The sequence below is a fragment of the Carcharhinus amblyrhynchos genome, chromosome 18, assembly GCF_965287045.1.
Source record: "Carcharhinus amblyrhynchos chromosome 18, sCarAmb.v2.hapA, whole genome shotgun sequence".
Lineage (NCBI taxonomy): Eukaryota > Metazoa > Chordata > Chondrichthyes > Carcharhiniformes > Carcharhinidae > Carcharhinus > Carcharhinus amblyrhynchos.
Genome location: NC_137341.1, coordinates 30,090,103 through 30,110,182, shown reverse-complemented (window position 1 = coordinate 30,110,182; position 20,080 = coordinate 30,090,103). Strand labels below are relative to the sequence as shown.

The 20,080-nt window shown below is 40.0% G+C and overlaps 1 protein-coding gene across 1 annotated transcript in view; it reads right to left on the bottom strand.

Moving 5' to 3' along the window:
• Positions 1–19,243, bottom strand: part of pgap6 (post-glycosylphosphatidylinositol attachment to proteins 6) — a 36,684-nt gene extending 17,441 nt beyond the window's left edge. The window contains exons 1-6 of the mRNA XM_080206662.1: positions 19,022–19,243; positions 5,837–6,014; positions 5,304–5,511; positions 4,290–4,423; positions 3,935–4,203; positions 1,477–1,799 (exon numbers count right to left, since the gene is read on the bottom strand). Coding sequence (XP_080062788.1) covers positions 1,477–1,799; positions 3,935–4,203; positions 4,290–4,423; positions 5,304–5,511; positions 5,837–6,014; positions 19,022–19,088 — 1,179 coding nt within the window. The 5' untranslated portion in view covers positions 19,089–19,243. The remainder of the gene's footprint in view (positions 1–1,476; positions 1,800–3,934; positions 4,204–4,289; positions 4,424–5,303; positions 5,512–5,836; positions 6,015–19,021) is intronic.
• Positions 19,244–20,080: the final 837 nt, after the last annotated feature.

The window sequence follows — 20,080 nt, the reverse complement described above, 5'->3', positions numbered from 1 at the left end:
AAAGTATTGCATTTTCATCCCAGTATCAACTCTTAACTGATCTACAGTTGAGCAGTTGTTAAAACTTGTGGTCAGATAATACACATTTTTAATTACTAGCTTTTTCTCCAGCATAAAGCAAAGAACTCTGGATGCTGGAAATCTAAAATAGAGATAGAAATACAAATGCTGGTACTGATGAAGGTTCGGAATCCAAAACTTGCTCTTCATCTCCAAGATACTGCCTGACCTGATGCATGTGCCAAACATTTTTTGTTTCATTTCTGACTTCTAGCACTCAGTTTGTGAAATTATCAATGATTCAAATATCAATTTTCAATCTCAACAAAATATAAAACACGGTGTGGATTTATAAGATGTTTTGAAAAAGTGCAAGACATCACAATTGAAATGCTACAAAATGTAAGTTTAAGCCCTAATTCATCCAAACTGTAAAGGTGATGTATGTGACATCAAGTAAACAGACTACAAAAACTAGTCAAATATTGCTCAAGGGAAGAAATGGGTAAAAGTTTTATACAACCATTTAGAATAGTAAACCAACAGTTAACTGAAACCAATGGGCCAAGTTGCTAAAAGTGCAAGGTGATAATATTGTAGTGAGACAAAGAAAGTATCGGGTAGCTGAGTGAGTAAGGCAATGAACTGCGCATCACCTTAACTAATCAGACTCAAATTGTGAAAGTAACAGCACAAGGACTGAGAAAGTGGTAAATTAGACTGGGTGAATTTAATGTCAAATCGGTTGCAAAAAGATAAATAGTGGGAGGGAAAGAACAATTAGAGTGAGAGAGAAATAGAAACTAAAGAAAATCTTTAAAATCTTAAGTAACAATTAAAAGCAAAAGAAATGAGATTCCACACTTGTAAGAGTTCTGTTTAGTGCCAGAGAGGGTGACAATTATGTACTTAATTACTTAGATTGAAACTGACTATTTTCCGTGGCAAGTTTAGTTCGTAAATATCATGCAAATAATCAACTTCACGAGGTTCAATGCAGTTTACTGAGGCAGACAGCAAGATGTAGATTTTTTGCAAAGCCAACGGCACAATGGTGCAACTTGACATGCACCTTTTAAATATTTCTGCATAACTGCATACATCTGGTCTCACATCTGAAATTATTGCACAGTTTTACATACAAATAATAGTGCCATTAGCAGCCATGTTAGCTTGACTTTAAATTGTGGCTCAATAAATGTCTCTCTCCCATCCCTCCATTTCCTGTGCTAAGGATCATCTAACTTTTAAAGAAATAAGTTACATAATTTCTCACATGCTCTATAGCGAGACATATATAGTAGAAGTTTCCAAAATTCAGGGCAACCAAAGAAAATAGTAGAATCTAACCATTAAAAAGCATTGATCCAAATGCATCAACCAATCCAAAATCAAAGTTTCAGCTAAATTAGCCTGATACAATGCCTCAAGGATGTAATCCAGGGACGATACCTCACAATAAATATAAAACTATACCTTATTTAACTGTAAATTCAACATGATGGTTCCGCCATTGTCCCTTCCTGTATTCAAGTTCAGCAGAAGAATTATCGGGTATTCAGAGGTGACTGGTACATCTGGTCCATTCAAAACATAAAATCTCACAGAAACAACATCCACAGCTTCTCGAAGGACAGGTTGATCACGAAAACATGATTTGCCACTGTTATTTAGTTCAGTTATATTTGGTTTTTTGTATACTCCCAACATATCCAGGTTTCTCATGGCTGTACCATTGCTTGACAGAGTGAAATTATTAAACATAGCAAGTAGGGATCCAGCATCGACCGATATGCATACTGCAAGAGACAAAACATTCAAAAGCTTCTACTCAACTGTCTTTGGAAAATACAGTCAATATTACCCAGAGGAATATTGCAGACACTACATTTATAACAATTACATCTAGTTTGTTTTGAAAAATTAAACTGCAAAAAAAAAAGCTCGTTACATGGACCATAAGAAGACAGGCCACAACTAATTAATCTGCAGTTAGTTCAACAATAATGGAATGCAAAACCAAAGTGAGGATTAATTGGGTTATTAAAAGATGAATTATCAATTCCTCACGTGCAATTAGGTTATTGGTAGGTGCTCAAACTTTATTTTAACAAATGATAGTAAGGAGGAACAATGGTGCTCAATTGGGCAAGAACAGATATTCTACCACAGTTCCGAAACATGTTGTATCATTGCAGATTGTACTCAATGATGTCTAAATAGTTCCTCACAAAGACACAAAATTAAATAATAGGAAGAATTATTTTCAGCCCCACCCTATCCCGGTCACAAATCCCATAACCCTGCTAATGATTCCATCAGTTTCCCAGGCATTCCCTCAGACTGAACTAATTATTGGCATCCTACTGAGCATGCTTTTCCTAAAAAAAATCTATTTTCACAACTTTTCACAGTAAATGCAGAAGCAACCCACCATTGGCCAGTGGCAGGATTTTCTGGTCCTGCCACTGTCAACAGGGTTTCCCGTTGAATGTACCCCTCACCACCATGGAGAGGGAGCGCCATCGGCTGGATCGGAAGATGCCGCCAGTGTGAACAACCAGAATTCATCCATCTCCAGCTTTACAGTCTTACGATTGTTCCACCCAGATTCAACGATTCCAATGCTCTTTTTTATCCTCACTTCCATCATCATTCTTTGTACAGTTCAGTGCATCTGATAAAGTGGTCCCATTCACCAAGTCTTTCTCACTAATAACTCTTAAATGCTTCTAATTTAATGCTCATGTCCTTATTTTCAGGTTGCACTTCTTTTGTATCTCCAAGAAGCCCAACAGACTTCCAAAGGCTCCCCCAAAACACAGAATGATTAATTTCACTGATTTTGGCATTTCTTCCCCCAGCCTTGTCATTGTTGGGTGGACTTCCAGCCACTTTAACACCCTCTGACTTCCCAAAGTCTGTCCACAATCCAAAAGGCAAAAGCCTCGAGTATGGTGGAACACTCTCCCTTTGTCTGGATAAGTGCAGCTTCAATAACTCAAGGAGCTGAAAAACATCCAGGATGAAGCAACCTACTTGACTGGCACTATAATATTTATTTCCTCCACCACCCAACAAACAGTGGTAGCAGTGCGTACCAGCTACAAGATGCACTGCAGCAGCTCATCAAGCTCCTTCAACAACATCTTCCAAACCTGTGACCTCTACCACCTAGATGCATGGGAACATCAGCAGCTGCATGCTTCCCTTCAAGCAACACACCTTATCAACTTAGAAGATGCTTTTCCTTCACTGTAGCTGGGTCAAAATCCTGGAACTCCTTCCCTATCAGTACAGCAGGTGTACCTACACCACATGGACTTGTAGCAGTTCAAGAAGGTAGCTCATGATCATCTTAAGGGCAATTACGGATGGCAATAAATGCTGGCCTCACCACTGATGCCCACATTCCAAGAGAAAATATTTAACTTCAGCCTCAGTCTCTGGAATTCCCTCCCCTTACACTTTAACATACCCACCCCCAGTCCACCGTAAAACCCAATTCTCATTCAAGGTTTTGTTCACTGCCTAGCTTTCCATCCTTTGGTTAGGCACATTTTATTTCTCCCAAGAAATCTGAAATATCTACATTAAAGGTGCAGTTATGTAATACAATATACAGTTATTGCGGACTAGGTGATGCAGTGGGTTTGATACTTGTGTTTCACATCTGTATATTTTAAATCCAGTGAAAACTTGCTGGCTGCAAAAGTCCTGACTGAAATGCAGTTAGACAGTCTCAGTGCACAGTAGGCAATCACCTTTTAAGGTTGGATTGAGCACAGCAGATTGTTGTGCCAGAGTGATAAAGCTTCAATTTAGATTTATTATGTAATATATTAATTGGAAGTGCAGACAAAAAGGTGCTCAATTTTCTATTATTAACATTCAGCACCTCATCAACACAGAATTGTTTAAAAACTGAACACACCTGTTAAATAAGCTTCAATTTCAAAAGAGATGATCCCGTCAGTGTTGCTACTTTCAACAGTGAGAAGCAACCATTTCATCCATGGCGGAGAATCCAGTATTTTTCTGCATACTATACTTTCACTGCAATTTACAATCTTCAAGTGGGAGTTAGGTAATGCATTTGATCCCATTAAAAGGAGAACAGGACAAGGCTCCACTGGCCGGTCGTTGACAGCACAGTTTTTAAGATGAATGACCATTTCCACAGTGTGTTCAGGAACAAAAATTCTGAGGAAAACCAAAGCAGATTTTGTAAGTGTGTACAACTTAATACATTTTAAATAGTCATCCTAAGGATTCTAACTTGGACTTACTTCAAGTGTGAAACCTGATTAATGGGAGAAAGAATCAGCTTAAATGAAGTATTTGGTTCAAGAACAGGCACATTAATCAATCGCTGAACAAGCATCTGAGGCTGAAATATGTAGGAGCACCGAGACGAGAAGCCCTGCGAGAAAAATCAAATGCATATATCTGTTATCTGACGTCTTTGCATATCAATAATTATGTGCATTTTAACAGCTTCACAGTGTAGTAATAGGCTACTGAACTGGTGATTCTAAATCCGAGACTAATAATCTAGAGGGTATGGATTCAAAGAAAAGGAAATGTTATTGACCACGAAGCTGTCAGATTTCTTGTAAAGAAGAAACCTTGCCAGTCTGGCCTTGTTGTAATTCTAGTGCCCCACCAATGTGGTTGACCCTTAACTGCCTTCCAAAATGGACAAGCAAACCACTATCACATTTTCAGCACAACTAAGGATGGGTATTAGATGCAAGATCTGCCAGAGTTGTCTAAACGGGTGGAAAAAAAACGTCAATAACATTTTCTATCTTCCCAGTGTCAGCATCATTTTTTTTAAATAAAACTAGAAAAAATTGTTGTGCAGGGTCAGCAGATATATTTTGGTGCTAGAAAAGTTAGACAAGTGCTCAGTTTCAAACATGAAATGTTAATGTTACAAAGCAATGGCAAAAAAAAGAGTGAAAAGTTATACTGCGTAAGTTTAGGCCATTGCTGAAGAAATGTGTTGTGGCGAATCAATGTGTCACAACTGCAATCCTCAAAGTCAGAAGAGTGCTCAGTCACTATGAGCATATGTCATTAGCTACAAGAAGAAAGGGAAGAAAAACACAAATTTTAATGCCAAATCTCAATGCAAAAAGAAATCATTTTAGAAGTGTCAGTGAGGAATCCACAAGCAATGATGCCTAAAATATTTTTAAAGTAATGCAAGGAAGCGCATCATTCAAAGAGTTAATTTTAACACAAAGATTTTCAGACAAGAGTTCTCCAACACTTAGCATAACATTTGTATACTATACCTTTACTTCAATTTTACCATCATCTTTTGGTAGGTGTGCAGCTATAAACCAGTCACCCGAAACAGGGTTGGAAATATTTAAAAAAGTATTAGTCTGGGCTGTGGACATCAGTGGGATAGTGAGGTTGAACGAAGGAAGAACAACTGTGTTTGTTCCAAACTTGGTTTCTAACGGATTGATTACTGGAGGGGCGCCTGCTCGAAAATGGCTGTTGAAAAATTGGAGAGTAAATCAGATCAAAAGAGTCATGCAAGATATAACAAGAGATTATCTGTATTTGCCTACACCCTTTGACTACAGAGCATAATTTTTTAAAAATATATTAAGCTATATAGACAATGTAATGATTCAGAAATTTCTAGGCTGTTGCCTCAAATTTGTGACCTATGGCAATAGCTAAATAAGCATATCATGAATTGCTTTCCGAATTTGCTATTTGAATTTTTTGATTATACTTAATGATTGCTGAGCAATTCGGGGTTCCATTTAAAATAAATGGAAGTTCAAATCCAAGTTCATAAAAGTCCACATACACAGTGACGTTAGTATTTTGGCACTCTGGTCCCTTTCCTTTCGAGGCTTGCAAAATCCACCTCAACAGCACGGTATTCTCTGGCACTCGGAAGACAAACAGACGTGCATTTCCATACCAGCTGTACAAGGAAAGTTTCTGAGGAGTCTGAGCATAATATTCAGATACGTAGTTTGGACCTGATAAAACAAAGTAAATATATTATACATAGGTAATTACAATTTCAAATATATAGATACACAAAACAGTCTTAAATAAAGGGTTTTTCAGCAAGAGAAAGGTAAGATAACTGGAAGGAAAAACCTTTTGTTTCTTCATAATTTAGAGCAAAGGGTTTGAGGATTTTCCAGAAATCAGGACTATAAACTGAATGGCAAAGCGGCAGATTTGAAGCTGGTCTGAATCAAATATGGATAACTGGGGTAAAATCACTAATACATCTGACTGGTTGATTCAAAAGCTGGAAAGGAGAAGAGGATATCTGAAAGAGTTAATGAGAAAATTATGGTAGCAATGAGTGGAAAATCTTAAACACTTGCAAAATGTAGCTTTCAGAAATGATCACAAAGTAAATAGCTAAGAGGGAAATAAATACACAAATAGGGTACAGTAAATCCAGCATAAGTCGCAGCTTGTGAAAGGGGTTTGGGGAAGAGGAAATGTAGTTAGTCACTGGAAACATTCTAAAGGTTAAAAACACATTTTCAGACAGCCTCAAGCTTTACTTTCAGCTTCAGAACTTCACCAATCTTGGAATAGACTGCAAACTATACACTGAATTCCAGAAGATCATGCCACAATGTAGCTATAGAGTTGTTTGCAGTAAGTCCAGTATCAGAAGGACCAGAGTTGGGAATGCTTTGAATCTTTTCTCAATTTTTTTTAAAGATATTGTAAAACCAATATTTTACCCCTCATGGTGTGAACACAGCATGTGCATAATTAAATAGATGTCTTGGTAGGGAAATAGGTACTTCATACCATCAAAACAGATAGCATTTATTAACACCACAACACTAAGGGAGAGCACTTCATGCAGTTGCAGTATTGACAGCCTATACAGCAACATTCTGCCAAGATGAATTTTGAAAGTACAGGAATATAAACTGAAGGTACCTCCCTTATTCTTTAAACTTAAAAATAGGAAGCAAAAGTAGGAGCATTAGGAGAAATAAGAGTACAGTGGGATTAGATTTTAAAGTAAATGATTAAGTAAGAATTTAAAGATCGATAACAAATCTATCTTGGAACAAATTCATTTTGAAACAAATTCAGTTTGACCTTGGAACTGGTACTGGCAAATAGAGATCTCAACCCTGCCCCAGACTGTCAATTTAGAATACTATTATGAGTTTGTAAAATTCAAAATGTACTTTGAATAAATTATGCTAAGAAAAAAAATCTACCGCCCAAAATGGGGCTTGAAACCACAATGTTGAGATGAAGAGCATCATTATCCACCAACTGAATTAGGTCTACACAGAAACTCCCAGCACAGCGTTTTTCAAACTTGTTTCCCAACTTATAATACTTTACGCCCTCCATGGTTAGAGAAATTAATTATTTGCCATTTAGATATCTTTATGCATTTGTTTGGTGCTCAAACTGGTAAAAGCAACTGTTTTGTTTTCATTATCGTTATCAAATCTGGAACTCAGAACTTCAGAGATTACACGGTAATACGTAATTGTGCAGTTGAGGTGTGAGAAGAACCAAATTTCAACCAAAATACTGAACAAATCAGATGTAAAAATAGTGTAATACCTAGCAGCTGACATTCGATTTGTAGTTAGAGGTTCAGTATTAAGCTGGCTCGGGAATAAAATGGCACACACCTATCAGCTTGGTGGCAAAACCTGTGCCGCAACGCGGGCCAAGCATGCGTTATGAAGTTTTTACAGTCAATGAATACTATTGGTGTGTGTTTACATTATATTTTTGAGAAGACAGGAGCTAATCTGAATACAAAAATCCCAAAACAGCATAACTAATGATGGCCAGATGATAAATTCTTGTGATTTTGCTGAGGGATAAGTATTCAAAATAGTTTCACAAAGTATTTTATGCCCACCCCTTGCATCTGAAATGAGGGAAGTCTCCTCTGACAGTGCAGCATTCCCTCAGCATTGCATGAGATTAACAACCTTCAAATTGTGCTCAAGTTTTGAAACAGAGCTTCTAGGCACAATCCACTAGCTCAGAAGAATGCTGTCCCTGGTCCATGGCCCACCTCCAAGTTCCCCTCCAAATAGCACACACTCATCTTGACTTAGATCAAGGGAACCACAGAAAAGTTATGACACAGGGGGAGGACGTTCAGCCCATCAAATTTCCAGGAATACTATTGCTGAAAGCATTGAGGGAATACTTTCACCTCTTGGACTGCAATTGTACAAAACGGTGGCAATTATCAATGAGCAATATTTTCTCACCTTATCGACATTACTCATACTAAAATAATGGCGTTTGTCTTTAATCGTTCATCCTAAAAGTAAAAATCAACATTTCCCACCAAGCAAATGCAAAATCTCAAGGATGAATCTGAATCTGCTCAAATCAATGCTTCTTGAAATAATTAGGGAGTGCATCTCTCAGATTAACCAAATTCACGTATCCAGCCACTGTCTATGCCAGTGTTGTGAAAATTCTTCCAGGTCAACAAGAGCAAGAACTTCCAACATTATTATATAAAGTATAGGTATTTTGTTCTGCCCATCTCCTTGGGAGAGAGAGAGAAAATTAATCAAAGAGTAATCAAATGGTGAATGCATCCATTTGATCCAGGGTGGTTTGATAAATAAGTAGAGGATTATGACAAAAGCTGATTATTCTAGGAATTATATATTCTAAGTACACAATTTCAGGCCCAAACAACTACCCGTGTTGCTTAGTGTGCTCAGTGAAGCAATTAAGTAAATAAATGGTTTTATTCATCCAAAAGTACATAATAAAACAAACGCCTAGTAGACAAAACCCTATATCACTGCTCAACAATAAATCTGAGCTTCAGATTTCAAAGATGCAAATTTCAGAGTTCCTTATTATTTCAGTTTAATTAGATTCATAACTCAAGAAAGATACAACTTTCAATTTTTAAAAAGGTAGTGGCATTGCCACTGGTCTAGTAAACCAGGTAATGCTCTAGGGACCTGGGTTTAAATCCCACCACAACAGATGGTGAAATTTGAATTTAATAAAAATATGGAATTAAAAGTCTAATGATGACCATGAAACCATTGTCAATTGTTGTAAAAACTCATCTGGTTCACTGATGCCATTTAGGAAAGGAAATCTACCACCTTTACCTGGTCTGGCCTACACGTGACTCCAAACCCACAGCAATATGGTTGACTCTTAAATACCCTCTGAAATGGCATCACAAGCCATTCAGTTCAAGGACAATAGGGATGGGAAATAAATGGAGGCCTAGCTAGTAACACCCACATCCCTCAGAACAAATTTAATAATGGGCTATCTAAACAATTAACAAAAGCAAGGGAGAAACTAAAAACATATCTTAACATTTAGAAATTTAGTCAAGCTGTATGAAACTTTTAGCATTATTAAATTAAATACCAAAGCAATTAGGAATCTAGGTTTTCATTCTGGTTAAATAGTAATCTTACTAGTGAGAGAAATTCCTTTGCCTGATCTGAGCATTAGTGTGCAACATCTCCAATATTGTGCTTGAGGGACTGAGACTTTACCCTGTATATTTCTTTATAAAATATATAGAGAAATGTTCATTGCTATTGCTAAAAATTTCAAACTGAAGACCTAAAATGACTGAATCTATATCTGTGACTCTGAACAAAAGAATTGACCTGGCAGTATCGAGGAAACTCGCCTGTTATCACTGAAGAACCACTAACAATCCCCCTGTGGGCTGAGAGCTACACAAAGACCATCTTCATTTCATAATCCAGGCTGGCCAACAGAGTCTGCTCGTCCGTCAAGACAAATGGCCCTGCAACCTTCCTTTTAATTCTTAATGGTTGAGATATTTAACAATCACGGAGACCCAGGCAAGGGATTACACATCCTTCGTCAAAGAGGGTGGAGAGGTGGGAGTCATGTGACACAAGCTTCTGGAACCAGTAATATCACCTTGCTGAACTGCAAAGTCTCGGTGTGTTTTTGTTCCAGAAATCTGATGATGAGCCTCACAGGCAGAGAGCTCTGGTACAGGTTGGACACCTACACTGCTTCTGCTGGAAATTCTGCCCACAAGACTAATTCATCTCTGCAGGTCTATTCTCATCATGTGAAGTCAAAATCACTGAAAAGACGAATTCTATAATGTTGGTTTTTCAGCCCACCAACCTCCATAAAGGAATTTCTGTCTCAGTGGCCTTTGACTCTGGAAGACACATGAACTAATTTTCTGTGTGGTAGCTCCACTGTATTCTTCTTTTCTCTATCCTTCTCTTTTACTGCATGAATGCAAAGGTGGTGATGATGCAAACCTCCAAATTTTGAGATGTGCAAAACATCCCATCTCTTGAGTTTGCAGTGGGGTCATTAATAGAAAATTGCATCACATCAAAAATAAGGGGTTGGGGAATATGCACTGCTTATAAAGAGGGAAATAAAATCAAACCACCTTTCCATTTACGGATGGGTGGTGAGAGGAGAAATTAGTGCTGTTTAAATTAACTCCTCATTATGTCTGTAACAGCAAACACATAAAACATATGAACTCGAGGAGCTGCTGCTAGCCACCTGGTAGCATCATGTAGCAATTGCAAACCAACACAAAATGGGGCAATCACATCCACCAGTATTACCAAACATTGTTGCTTGCAACCCCAATTCATATAAACTGTACCACTGAAAACAGCTGACTCATTACGCAGACAAATCAGTTGCACTTCCTGAACTGTTTTTGTGGAGCATGAAACCATTGCCAGTATGAATTACCACATTCAAAAACAGTTCACCAACTCACTGAGCAAAATGAGATTTAATGACATTTTAAAATAAAGAACTCACTTTTAACGTTGTAATCAAGTCTAAAGGTTGACAGTACAAGCTTCAGTGTCCATATCACTGGATTACACCTTAGTAATGAACTATCCTTGTGTGGTTCTGGTTCCTGCACTTTCAAACAGCCTACATGATATCAAGATATCTTTTGTTCTTTTATTCCCTCAACCCATTTCCCTGCACTTGTTTGAAACCCAATGCATCTTAATGTTTCTGATGAAGGGCCACAGTTCTGAAATATTAACTCTGTTTCTCTCTCCACAGATACCACCTGACCATGGAGCATATTTCAACTTTCCTGTTTAGCTTCCTATACCCTCAATCCTTTCCAGTGCTCGCAAGTCCTGCTGTTTTAAAAACCCTTTCCTTCCATGCTTTGTCACCTCTTCACGAAATTGCCGTTTTCCACCTCACGCAACGTCCACCATTTTTGTCATTTACTGGGCAAAACATGCTGACAACTTCCTGTGTAACAGCAACTATATACTCTTGAATAAAACAAAAAAAACAGTAAATTAAGTAAAAATGACAGGGGATAACAAACGGTGGGGCACTGTAATTAATACAAAACGTCAAGGGAAAACTAACTAAACCAAAACGTAATTCCCTCGGGTGTTGATGAACCCAGTCCGAGGCACTCACCAATCCTGGAAGACCTGAAGAGTACTAGTGGACACGATGTGCTCCCTCTGCAAGGCCCATTGGCCTTGAACATAGCTGTAATAGAGGGGCAGAGAGTCGAGTGAAATAACTCTTTCAGCTGCCCACTACTGGAAATCTCCATATAAATGCAAGCTACTGATGGCTCTTACATGCACTACGAACACTTTTAACAAATTGTATTATGTCCTAAACCACAAATAGCTAATTTTGTTCAATAAATAGTTTCAGAAATTTAAAGGTCAGTTACCCCAAGTACACACAATGCATGAACTTCAAAGCAAGTACTCAAATAACGCTCTTAAAACAGAAAACACTGAATTGATCTTTCTCCCTCAAGCACTATCCAAACACACAATGCAGACCATCCCACTGACATAATGGTAAATATCCCGTATTTTGTACTGAAAATGTACTCATAAGAGCACAAAATAAATTCAGAACTAAACTAATTTGAATCCTATGCAATACCTTCACAAACTAAAATTCCTGACCAAGAATTAGCCTTAGCATTGCCTAATAGAACGCCCCCACAGGAAGAGACAGAAGGCTTGGGTTGTTTTCAATTAGGCTACGTGATCTCTCAAGGGACAGGCTAAATTAAACACTGCTGCACCCAAGTAGCAAACAGCTATGTTCAAGGCAATTCTTTTACATCTGCTAGGAAAAGATCAAAGTGAAAATGCTCAAAATAAATCATACATCAGGCATTACCATTGTATAATACTGCTGTACTTATGAAACAGTGTATGCTCCAACTCATCAGCAGAACTCTACCATTACACAGCAAGGCTTGTCAGATTATGAATAACGTCATCCATCACTGGCAGCACTTATCAAATTCTGCAGTCAACACAGTTCAAATTATTTTCATGAATTATTTATCCCAAGCATTTATCCTCTGTATATTCACTGTGCTCGAATTATTCTTTAACTTTCATACCTCACCAGCTCAGTAATTCAAAGTCATGAAAAATACAAAAGATATCAATGAGCTGCCATATAATACGTGACAGTTAAGAAATACAAAGTGATACATTTTTGGATGATTTTGATGAATATCCGATATATAAATGGTATAATTTTTTTAAAGGGAAGAGATAGACTCAGAGTTACACATCTCCAAATCCGTGAAGGCCCCAGGACAAGACAATACAGTTGTTATTTGGGATCTTTGGCTTTATAAATTGAAGCAAAGGTACAGAAGACACAGACATGACAGACATATATAAATCATTTGTTGGGCCACAGCTGAAGAATTGTGTCCAACTATGACCGTTACATTTCAGGGAGGATGTCAGGCCACTGGAGAGGATGCAGAAGAGATTCAGAAAAGAGATGCCCTTTCAAGGAAGGGGCTTCTCAGTTACACAGGAAGTTCAGTGAAACTGGGGTTGTTCTCCTTAGGTCAAAGAAGATTGGAAGAGAATTAGAGGGTGCCTTTAATTGCAACAGGGGTTGAGTACAGGATTAAAGAAGCCTTGCAGCATTTGTACATAGCATTGGCGAGACCGCAGACTGTATTGGACTCCTTACCTAAGGGTGCACCTATCATAGAGGGAGTAGAAGCAGAGAAACAAAGAAAATAAGAGCAGCTGTAAGCCATTCAGACCTTTGAGCCTGCTCCAGTATTCATTATGATTATGGCTGGTCATCCAACGCAGCAACTTGTTTTCCCACTTTCCCCCAAACCCTCTGATTCTTTTAACCCCAAGAGCTATATGTAACTCCTTCTTCAAAACAAACATTGCTTTGGCCTCAACTGTTTTCTGTGGCAGAAAATTCCACAGGCTCACCACTCTCGAGGTGAAGAAATTTCCCCTCATCTCAGTTCTAAATGGTCTACCCCATGACCCCTGGTTCTGGACTCTCTCGCCATATCCTTCCTGCATCCACCTTGTGTAGTCTTGTTTGAATTAATAAGTTTCTGAAATCCCCCTTCATTCTTCTAAACGCCAGCAAATATAATCCCACTGACTCAATCCCTCCCCATCCCAGGAATCAGTCTGGTAAATTTTCACTGCACTCCCTCTATGGCAAGAGCATCCTTCCTCAAATAACAAGATTAAAAATGCACACAATATTCCAGGTGTGGTCTCACCAAGGCTCTGTATAACTGCATGACAGTTGTGGTCACCCCCATGGCCCTGCATGACATCCCTGCTCCTTGAATTCCTATGCTATGAAGGCCATCCTCAGTGTGCCAGCAGACAGTGCCTTCCTCACTACCTGCTGCATCAGCATGCTTACCTTCAGCAAGCAACTGGTATACAAGGACACGCAGGTCTCAATGCACATTCCCCTCTCTCAATCCATAGTCATTCAGATAATAATCTGCCTTCCTATTTTTGCTACCAAAGTGGATATTCTCACATTTATCCACATTAAACTGCATCTGCTATTCATCTGTCCACTCACTCAACTTGCCCAAATCACATTGGAGCATCTTCCTCACAACTCAACCCGCCCCTATCCAGCTATGTGTTGAGACCCCAACTGTTCACATTATATATTAATGCTTTGGAAGCGGGAACTGAATGTATTAATTCCAAATTTGCAGATGATACGAAGTTGGGTGGGAGGGTGAGCTGTGAGGAGGATGCAGAGATGCTTGTGTGGGGGCATATGCATGGCAATAGCAGTATAATGTGGATAAGTGACGTTATCCACTTTAGTAGCAATAATAGGTGTAAATTGAGAGATGTGGATACTCCACGAGATCCTGGAGTCCTCATGCATCAGTCACTGAAAATAAACATGCAGGTACAGCAGGCAGTAAAGGCAGCAAATGGTATGTAAGCATTCACAATGAGAAAATATGAGTATAGGGATAGGGATGTTTTGCTGCAATTGTGTAGGGTGCTGGTGATGTTAAGTGTGCAGTTTTGGTGTTCTTATCTGAGGAAGGATGTCCTTGCTATAGAGGGAGTACAGCGAAGGTTTACAAGGCTGATTTCTGGGGTGGCAGGCCTGTTTTATGAGGAGAGACTAAGTTGGTTGGAATTATATTCACTGGAGTTTAGAAGAGTGAAAGGGTGTCTCATAGAAACTTATAAAATTCTAACAGGGTTAGTCAGGATAGATTCAGAAACAATATTCCCAATGGTGGAGGAGTCCAAAACTAGGGATCACAGTTTGAGGATAAGGGATAAACCTTTTAGAACTGAGATGAAAAGAAATTTCTTCACCCAGAGGGTGGTGAATGTGTGGAATTCACTACCACAGAAGGTAGTTGAGGCCAAAACCTTGTCTAATTTCAAGAAATTAGATATAGCCCTTGGAGTTAAAGGACATGGGATATGGTGGTGTGGAATCAGGATATTGAATTGCCAAGATCAAAATGAATGGCAGAGCAGGCTCAAAGGGCCAAATGGCCTACTCCTGCTTCCAGTTTCTATGTGTTACCTGCAATTTGGAGATAAATACATTTAGACCCCTCATCTAAATCATTAATATATATTGTGAATAACTGCGCTCCTAGTACTGATTCCTGTGTTGCCCCTCGAGTCACTGGCTGCCACTTGGAAAAGTCCCATTTATTCCTACTCTTTGTTTCTTGTCTGCCAACTAGTTTTCTATCCATCCCAATACACTTTTCCCAATCCCATGCACTTTAATTTTACATACCAGTCTCTTATTTGGGACCTGGTCAAAAGAGTGCAACAAGGATTCACCAAACTGATCCCAATGACAGAATTGTCTAATTAAGAGACTAGGGAGAATGGGCCAATATTCTATATAGTTTAGAAGAGAGAGAGATTATTGCATTGCTGCATTACAAAATTCTTACAGGGCTCAACAGATGCAGGAAGGATGTCTCCCCTATCTGGGATCCCAGGATAAGAGGTAGGTCTTTTAGGAATTTTTTCACTCAGAGGATGGTGAATTCTTTGAATTCTCCACTCAAGGGAGGCTCAGTCAGAGTATATTCAAGACAGAGATCGACAGATGTCTGGATATTAAAGATATCAAGGGATATGATAGCACTGAACAAAGATACCTAAGTTGGTCAGCCATATTCCAGCTGAAGGGCAGAGCAGGTTTGAGGAGCTGAACGGCCGACTCCTCCTCCTATTTCTGTCCTATACACAGTCATGTTCTGTGACTTTCTCCAATATCTGGCCATTCATATCATCCATGCTATTCTTTAATTTGTCCTTCACTCCATGTTCTGATTATTTCATTGTGTTTTCAGTCATGTCTAGTAACTCTTTCTCCCATGTGATTGGTTCAAAATCTTATTTCACCAGAATCTTGATCCCAGACTGCACCATCAGTAAGATTTCTTCTGTAGTTTCACACGAACATCATGTTTTCCTAACTGCAGAACTCTTCCTTTGATGTTTGTACTTTCCTGCCGTGCAGGTTATGGGCCCTGAAGATGAATCAGTCATCATCAGATGTTGAACATATTTAAACAGCTCAACAAATAGAGAAATGGATTCATATAGATTACTTGTGAAAACCTGCTTTTCAATTTAGTTCCCAACTCCTGGTGCACAGTCAGCAGTGCTTCTCTATTTTTTAAGTCTGATCTGGATCAACCTCCATCCTTTTCCAGTGTTGAGATGTCCCTTACCTTGGCAGCACACCATTTGAGGATCCCCACTGTTCACTGCAAATAAAGCCATCTATCCACCCCAACCCCCACAGTCTGTTCTGATCTGGAATACACTGCCTGAAAGGGTGATGGAAACAGATTCAAGTATAACTTTCAAAAGAAAATGAGACTCAAAATAGAAAAAAAATGTATTTTTTATTCATTCATGAGATATGAGCATTGCTGGCTTGACAGCATTTATTGCCCGTTGCTTGTTGCCCAAGGATAATTGAGAGTCAACCACATTGCTGTGGCTCTGGAGTCACATGTAGGTCAGACCAGGTAAAGATGGCAGATTTCCTTCCCTAAAGGACCTTAGTGAACCAAATGGATTTTTCTGACAATGGGCAATAGTTTCATGGTCATCAGTAGTTTCTTAATTCCAGACATTCTTAATTGAATCCAAATTCCACCATCTGCCATGTCGGGATTCAAACCCAGGTCCCCACAAACATGAGCCAAGTTTCTGTATTAATAATCTAGTGATAATACCCCTAGGCCATCACCTCCCCACTGGGGAAAAGGAGAGTGGGAGAAATTGGACTACTCTTGCAAAGACCTGCAACACTCAGTCACGTGCTAACTATGTGATTTAATGAATCCATTTTTTGTACATTATGTTGTACATCCCCGTATCAACATTGTACATTACAATCACTTTTAAAAAGTAATGCCCTATACTAGTCATGTGCTATAAAATAACGAACTATTTAAAATAGCAAAACATCCCAAAGAACTTCACAGAGGCAAAATCAAACATAAATTTGGAAAAGAAATGAACATCGGATCCTGCGACCAAACACTTGGTTAAAGTAGTCAGTTTTAAGGAAACTTAAGAGGAGCAGTGGCATGCCAGAGATTTGAGAAGGACATTACTGAGCTTAGGGCCCAGGTGGCTGAAGGCTGGATCACCAATGGAAGGCCAAGAAAGTAAAATATATAAGCCAGAGTTAGAGAAATGCATATTCAGCAGGTTATAAGATTGAAGAAGATTTCAATGATAGAGAGGGGCATGATATGCTGAAATTTGAACATTCGGAAGAGAATATTAAAAGCAAAGCACCAGTAGCCAGCAGGCACAAGGATGACATCCAAACATGACTTGACATGAATTGGTGCAAGGACAGCAACATTTTCAATGGGTTTCGAGAGGGTGGAAGATGGGAAGCAGGTCAGATAACATGAGCATGGAGGTAACAGTCTGGGTGAGAGTTTCAACAGCAGATAGGCTCAGGCAGGAAATATTACTGGTGACATTGCTGAAGTTGTGGGGCAATCTTTGTGATGGAGAGGAAATGTTCAACTCAGAAAAACAGGATATCAAAATTTCCAATAATCTGATTCAACCAAATGATAGTGGTGAGGGACTGGAACAAAGTTTCTGGTGAATGGCAATGGCAAAATACTGCAGATACTGGAAATCTAAAATAAAAACAGAAAATACTGGAAACGTTCAGTAGGCCACTTACCAGCTGTAGAGAGAAAAGAGTTGTCATTTCCGGTCAATAATCATTCATCACGAACTCTGATGACAGTTATGATGAAAAACCATTAATCTGAAATGTCAACTCTGTTACCTTTATCACACATGCACCTGACTTACTGAATATTTTCAGCACCTTCCAATTTTATTCCAAAAACAATGACTTTGCTCTTCCCTACGTTTAACTGGAAGATATTTCAGCTCATCCAGGACAGCCTGTTGGACAAGCAGTCTGGGAACACAAAGGCATTGGATGGTTATAGAGTCTGGGGAGGTAAGTGTTGAAATGGGGAAAGGCAGTCACACCAGCTGGACAACAGAGAAGATGCTGGAGGAACATGGTATCAAAAATTGCAGACTGGTCCAGAGTGATGAGGAAAGAGATTGTTACATGGTCATAGAGGACGTGTATTTGATAGTGAGGTTTCAGTGCTGTGGGCAGGTAGAACCCAGATTGGACAGGATGGAAGATGGAATTGCAGTAAAGGTTGGGAAGCAACAGTCAAGGTCTGCAAAAGAACAGAAGGTTCAAACAAGTTCAATGATTCAGATCTGTTTTTCATCCAGGGCATCTAATCAGTGGTAACCCCTATGTGGAAAATGGTAACTTGCCCCCAGTAGTGAGCATTCATTAGAAAAACATTACAATTAAACTGTTTTAAACACTGAGTAAAATAAGTACAATAAGAAGTCTCACAACATCAGGTTAAAGTCCAACATGTTTATTTGAAATCATGAGCTTTCAGAGCACTGCCCCTTCATTAGGTGAGTCACCCGAGGAAGCAGTGCTCCAAAAACTCATGATTCTAAATAAACCTTTTGGACCTTAACCTGGTGTTGTGTGACTTCTTACTGTGCCCACCCCAGTCCAACACCCCTCTCTCCACATCATAAAATAAGTATACGTAAACCATAAGTGCAAATGTGCATTCAAGTTTTTCTAAAACTTTGCAGTTATCTATAGCTAAACTGCAACTGATGCTTAAGCTGTAGTGTGGTCTGACGTTGTACATAAATAACAAGACAGTCAGCATAAGGGGGCAGGAATCACCATATCCCACAAATGAATAAAATAAATCTAATCAACCTTAAAATAATAACTGTCAGTTACCAGAGATATCTAGTTAGGGAGCTAGCTAAAAGCACTGGGATGGTTACGGATTTCCATTTCACAAAGTGTCTCCATAAAGGGGAGTTATATTTCAGTGGAGTCAGAGGAGAGTGATTGTTATTGCAGGAAGTAGAGTATCAACATAGGTTTACAGATCTGGCCTGGCACTCTCGGGCCGGCCTGGTCATTTGCAGCAGGAAAGGCTGCCTGCCCACTAATACCCAAGCGACAGTGGCCGAGCCCAGTGGCCAGAGAGAGCCGGGCACTGGGGTTCTAACCGCGGCTTGTCTACTGAAGGTCGGCGGCTCCGGCTCTGGCTGCGGCTCCGTCCCCACCCCGGCCTTACCAGCGGCTCGAACCCAACCGCACTCCAGCGCAAGGAGCAGGAGGTTCAGGAGACAAGCCAGCACCATTGCTGTCGGACTGTCACTCCGAGGAAGAGGGAGTGAGGGAGGCCCGGCTTCACCACATCATCTACTCCACCTTCCACCGATCAGCTCCCTCAGTGTCGCAGCCAGCAGCTCACCGCCTCCTCTTCCGACCTGATTCCCCTCCCTCATCCCCTCGCTAGCGGCTCCCTGACGTCACCGGGACCTGGCGTCACCGCGCCGCGGGGTGTGTGACATCAGGTGAGTGCACGTCACCGCGGAGTCGGGTCTGACGTCACTGTGGCATGACGTCATGGGAGTATTAGGTCACCAGGAGAGCATGGGGGAATTGTGTCACTGTGCAGCTAGGTATGATGCCACGTGGGGATATTACGTAAGAACATAAGAAATAGGAGCAGGAGTAGGCCATCTAGCCCTTCGAGCCTGTCCCGCCATTCAATAAGATCATGGCTGATCTGAAGTGGCTCAGTTCCACTTTCCCGCCTTCTCCCCATAACCCTTAATCCCCTTGCCTATCAAAAACCTATCAACCCGCGTCTTAAATATATTTAGCGAGGCAGCCTCCATCACTTTCAGAGATTCACCACCCTTTGAGTGAAGAAGTTCCTCCTCAACTCTGTTCTAAACCGCCCCCCCCCTCCTTATCTTGAGGCTGTGCCCCCTAGTCCTACTCTCCTTTCTGAGCGGGAAGAGTCTCTCCACCTCTATCCTATCCATCCCATTCATCATCTTATACGTCTCAATGAGATCTCCCCTCATTCTTCTAAACTCTAACGAGTACCTTGTTTATTCAGCCTCTCCTCATAGTTCAACCCCCTCAACTCCAGTATCAGCCTAGTAAACCTCCTCTGCACTCCCTCCAAGGCCAAAATATCCTTGCGTAAGTGCGGCGACCAAAACTGCACTCAGTACTCCAGCTGCGGCCTCACCAGTGCCCTGTACAGTTGCAGCAAGACCTCCCTACTTTTATATTCAATCCCCCTCGCTATGAAGGCCAGCATCCCATTCGCCTTCCT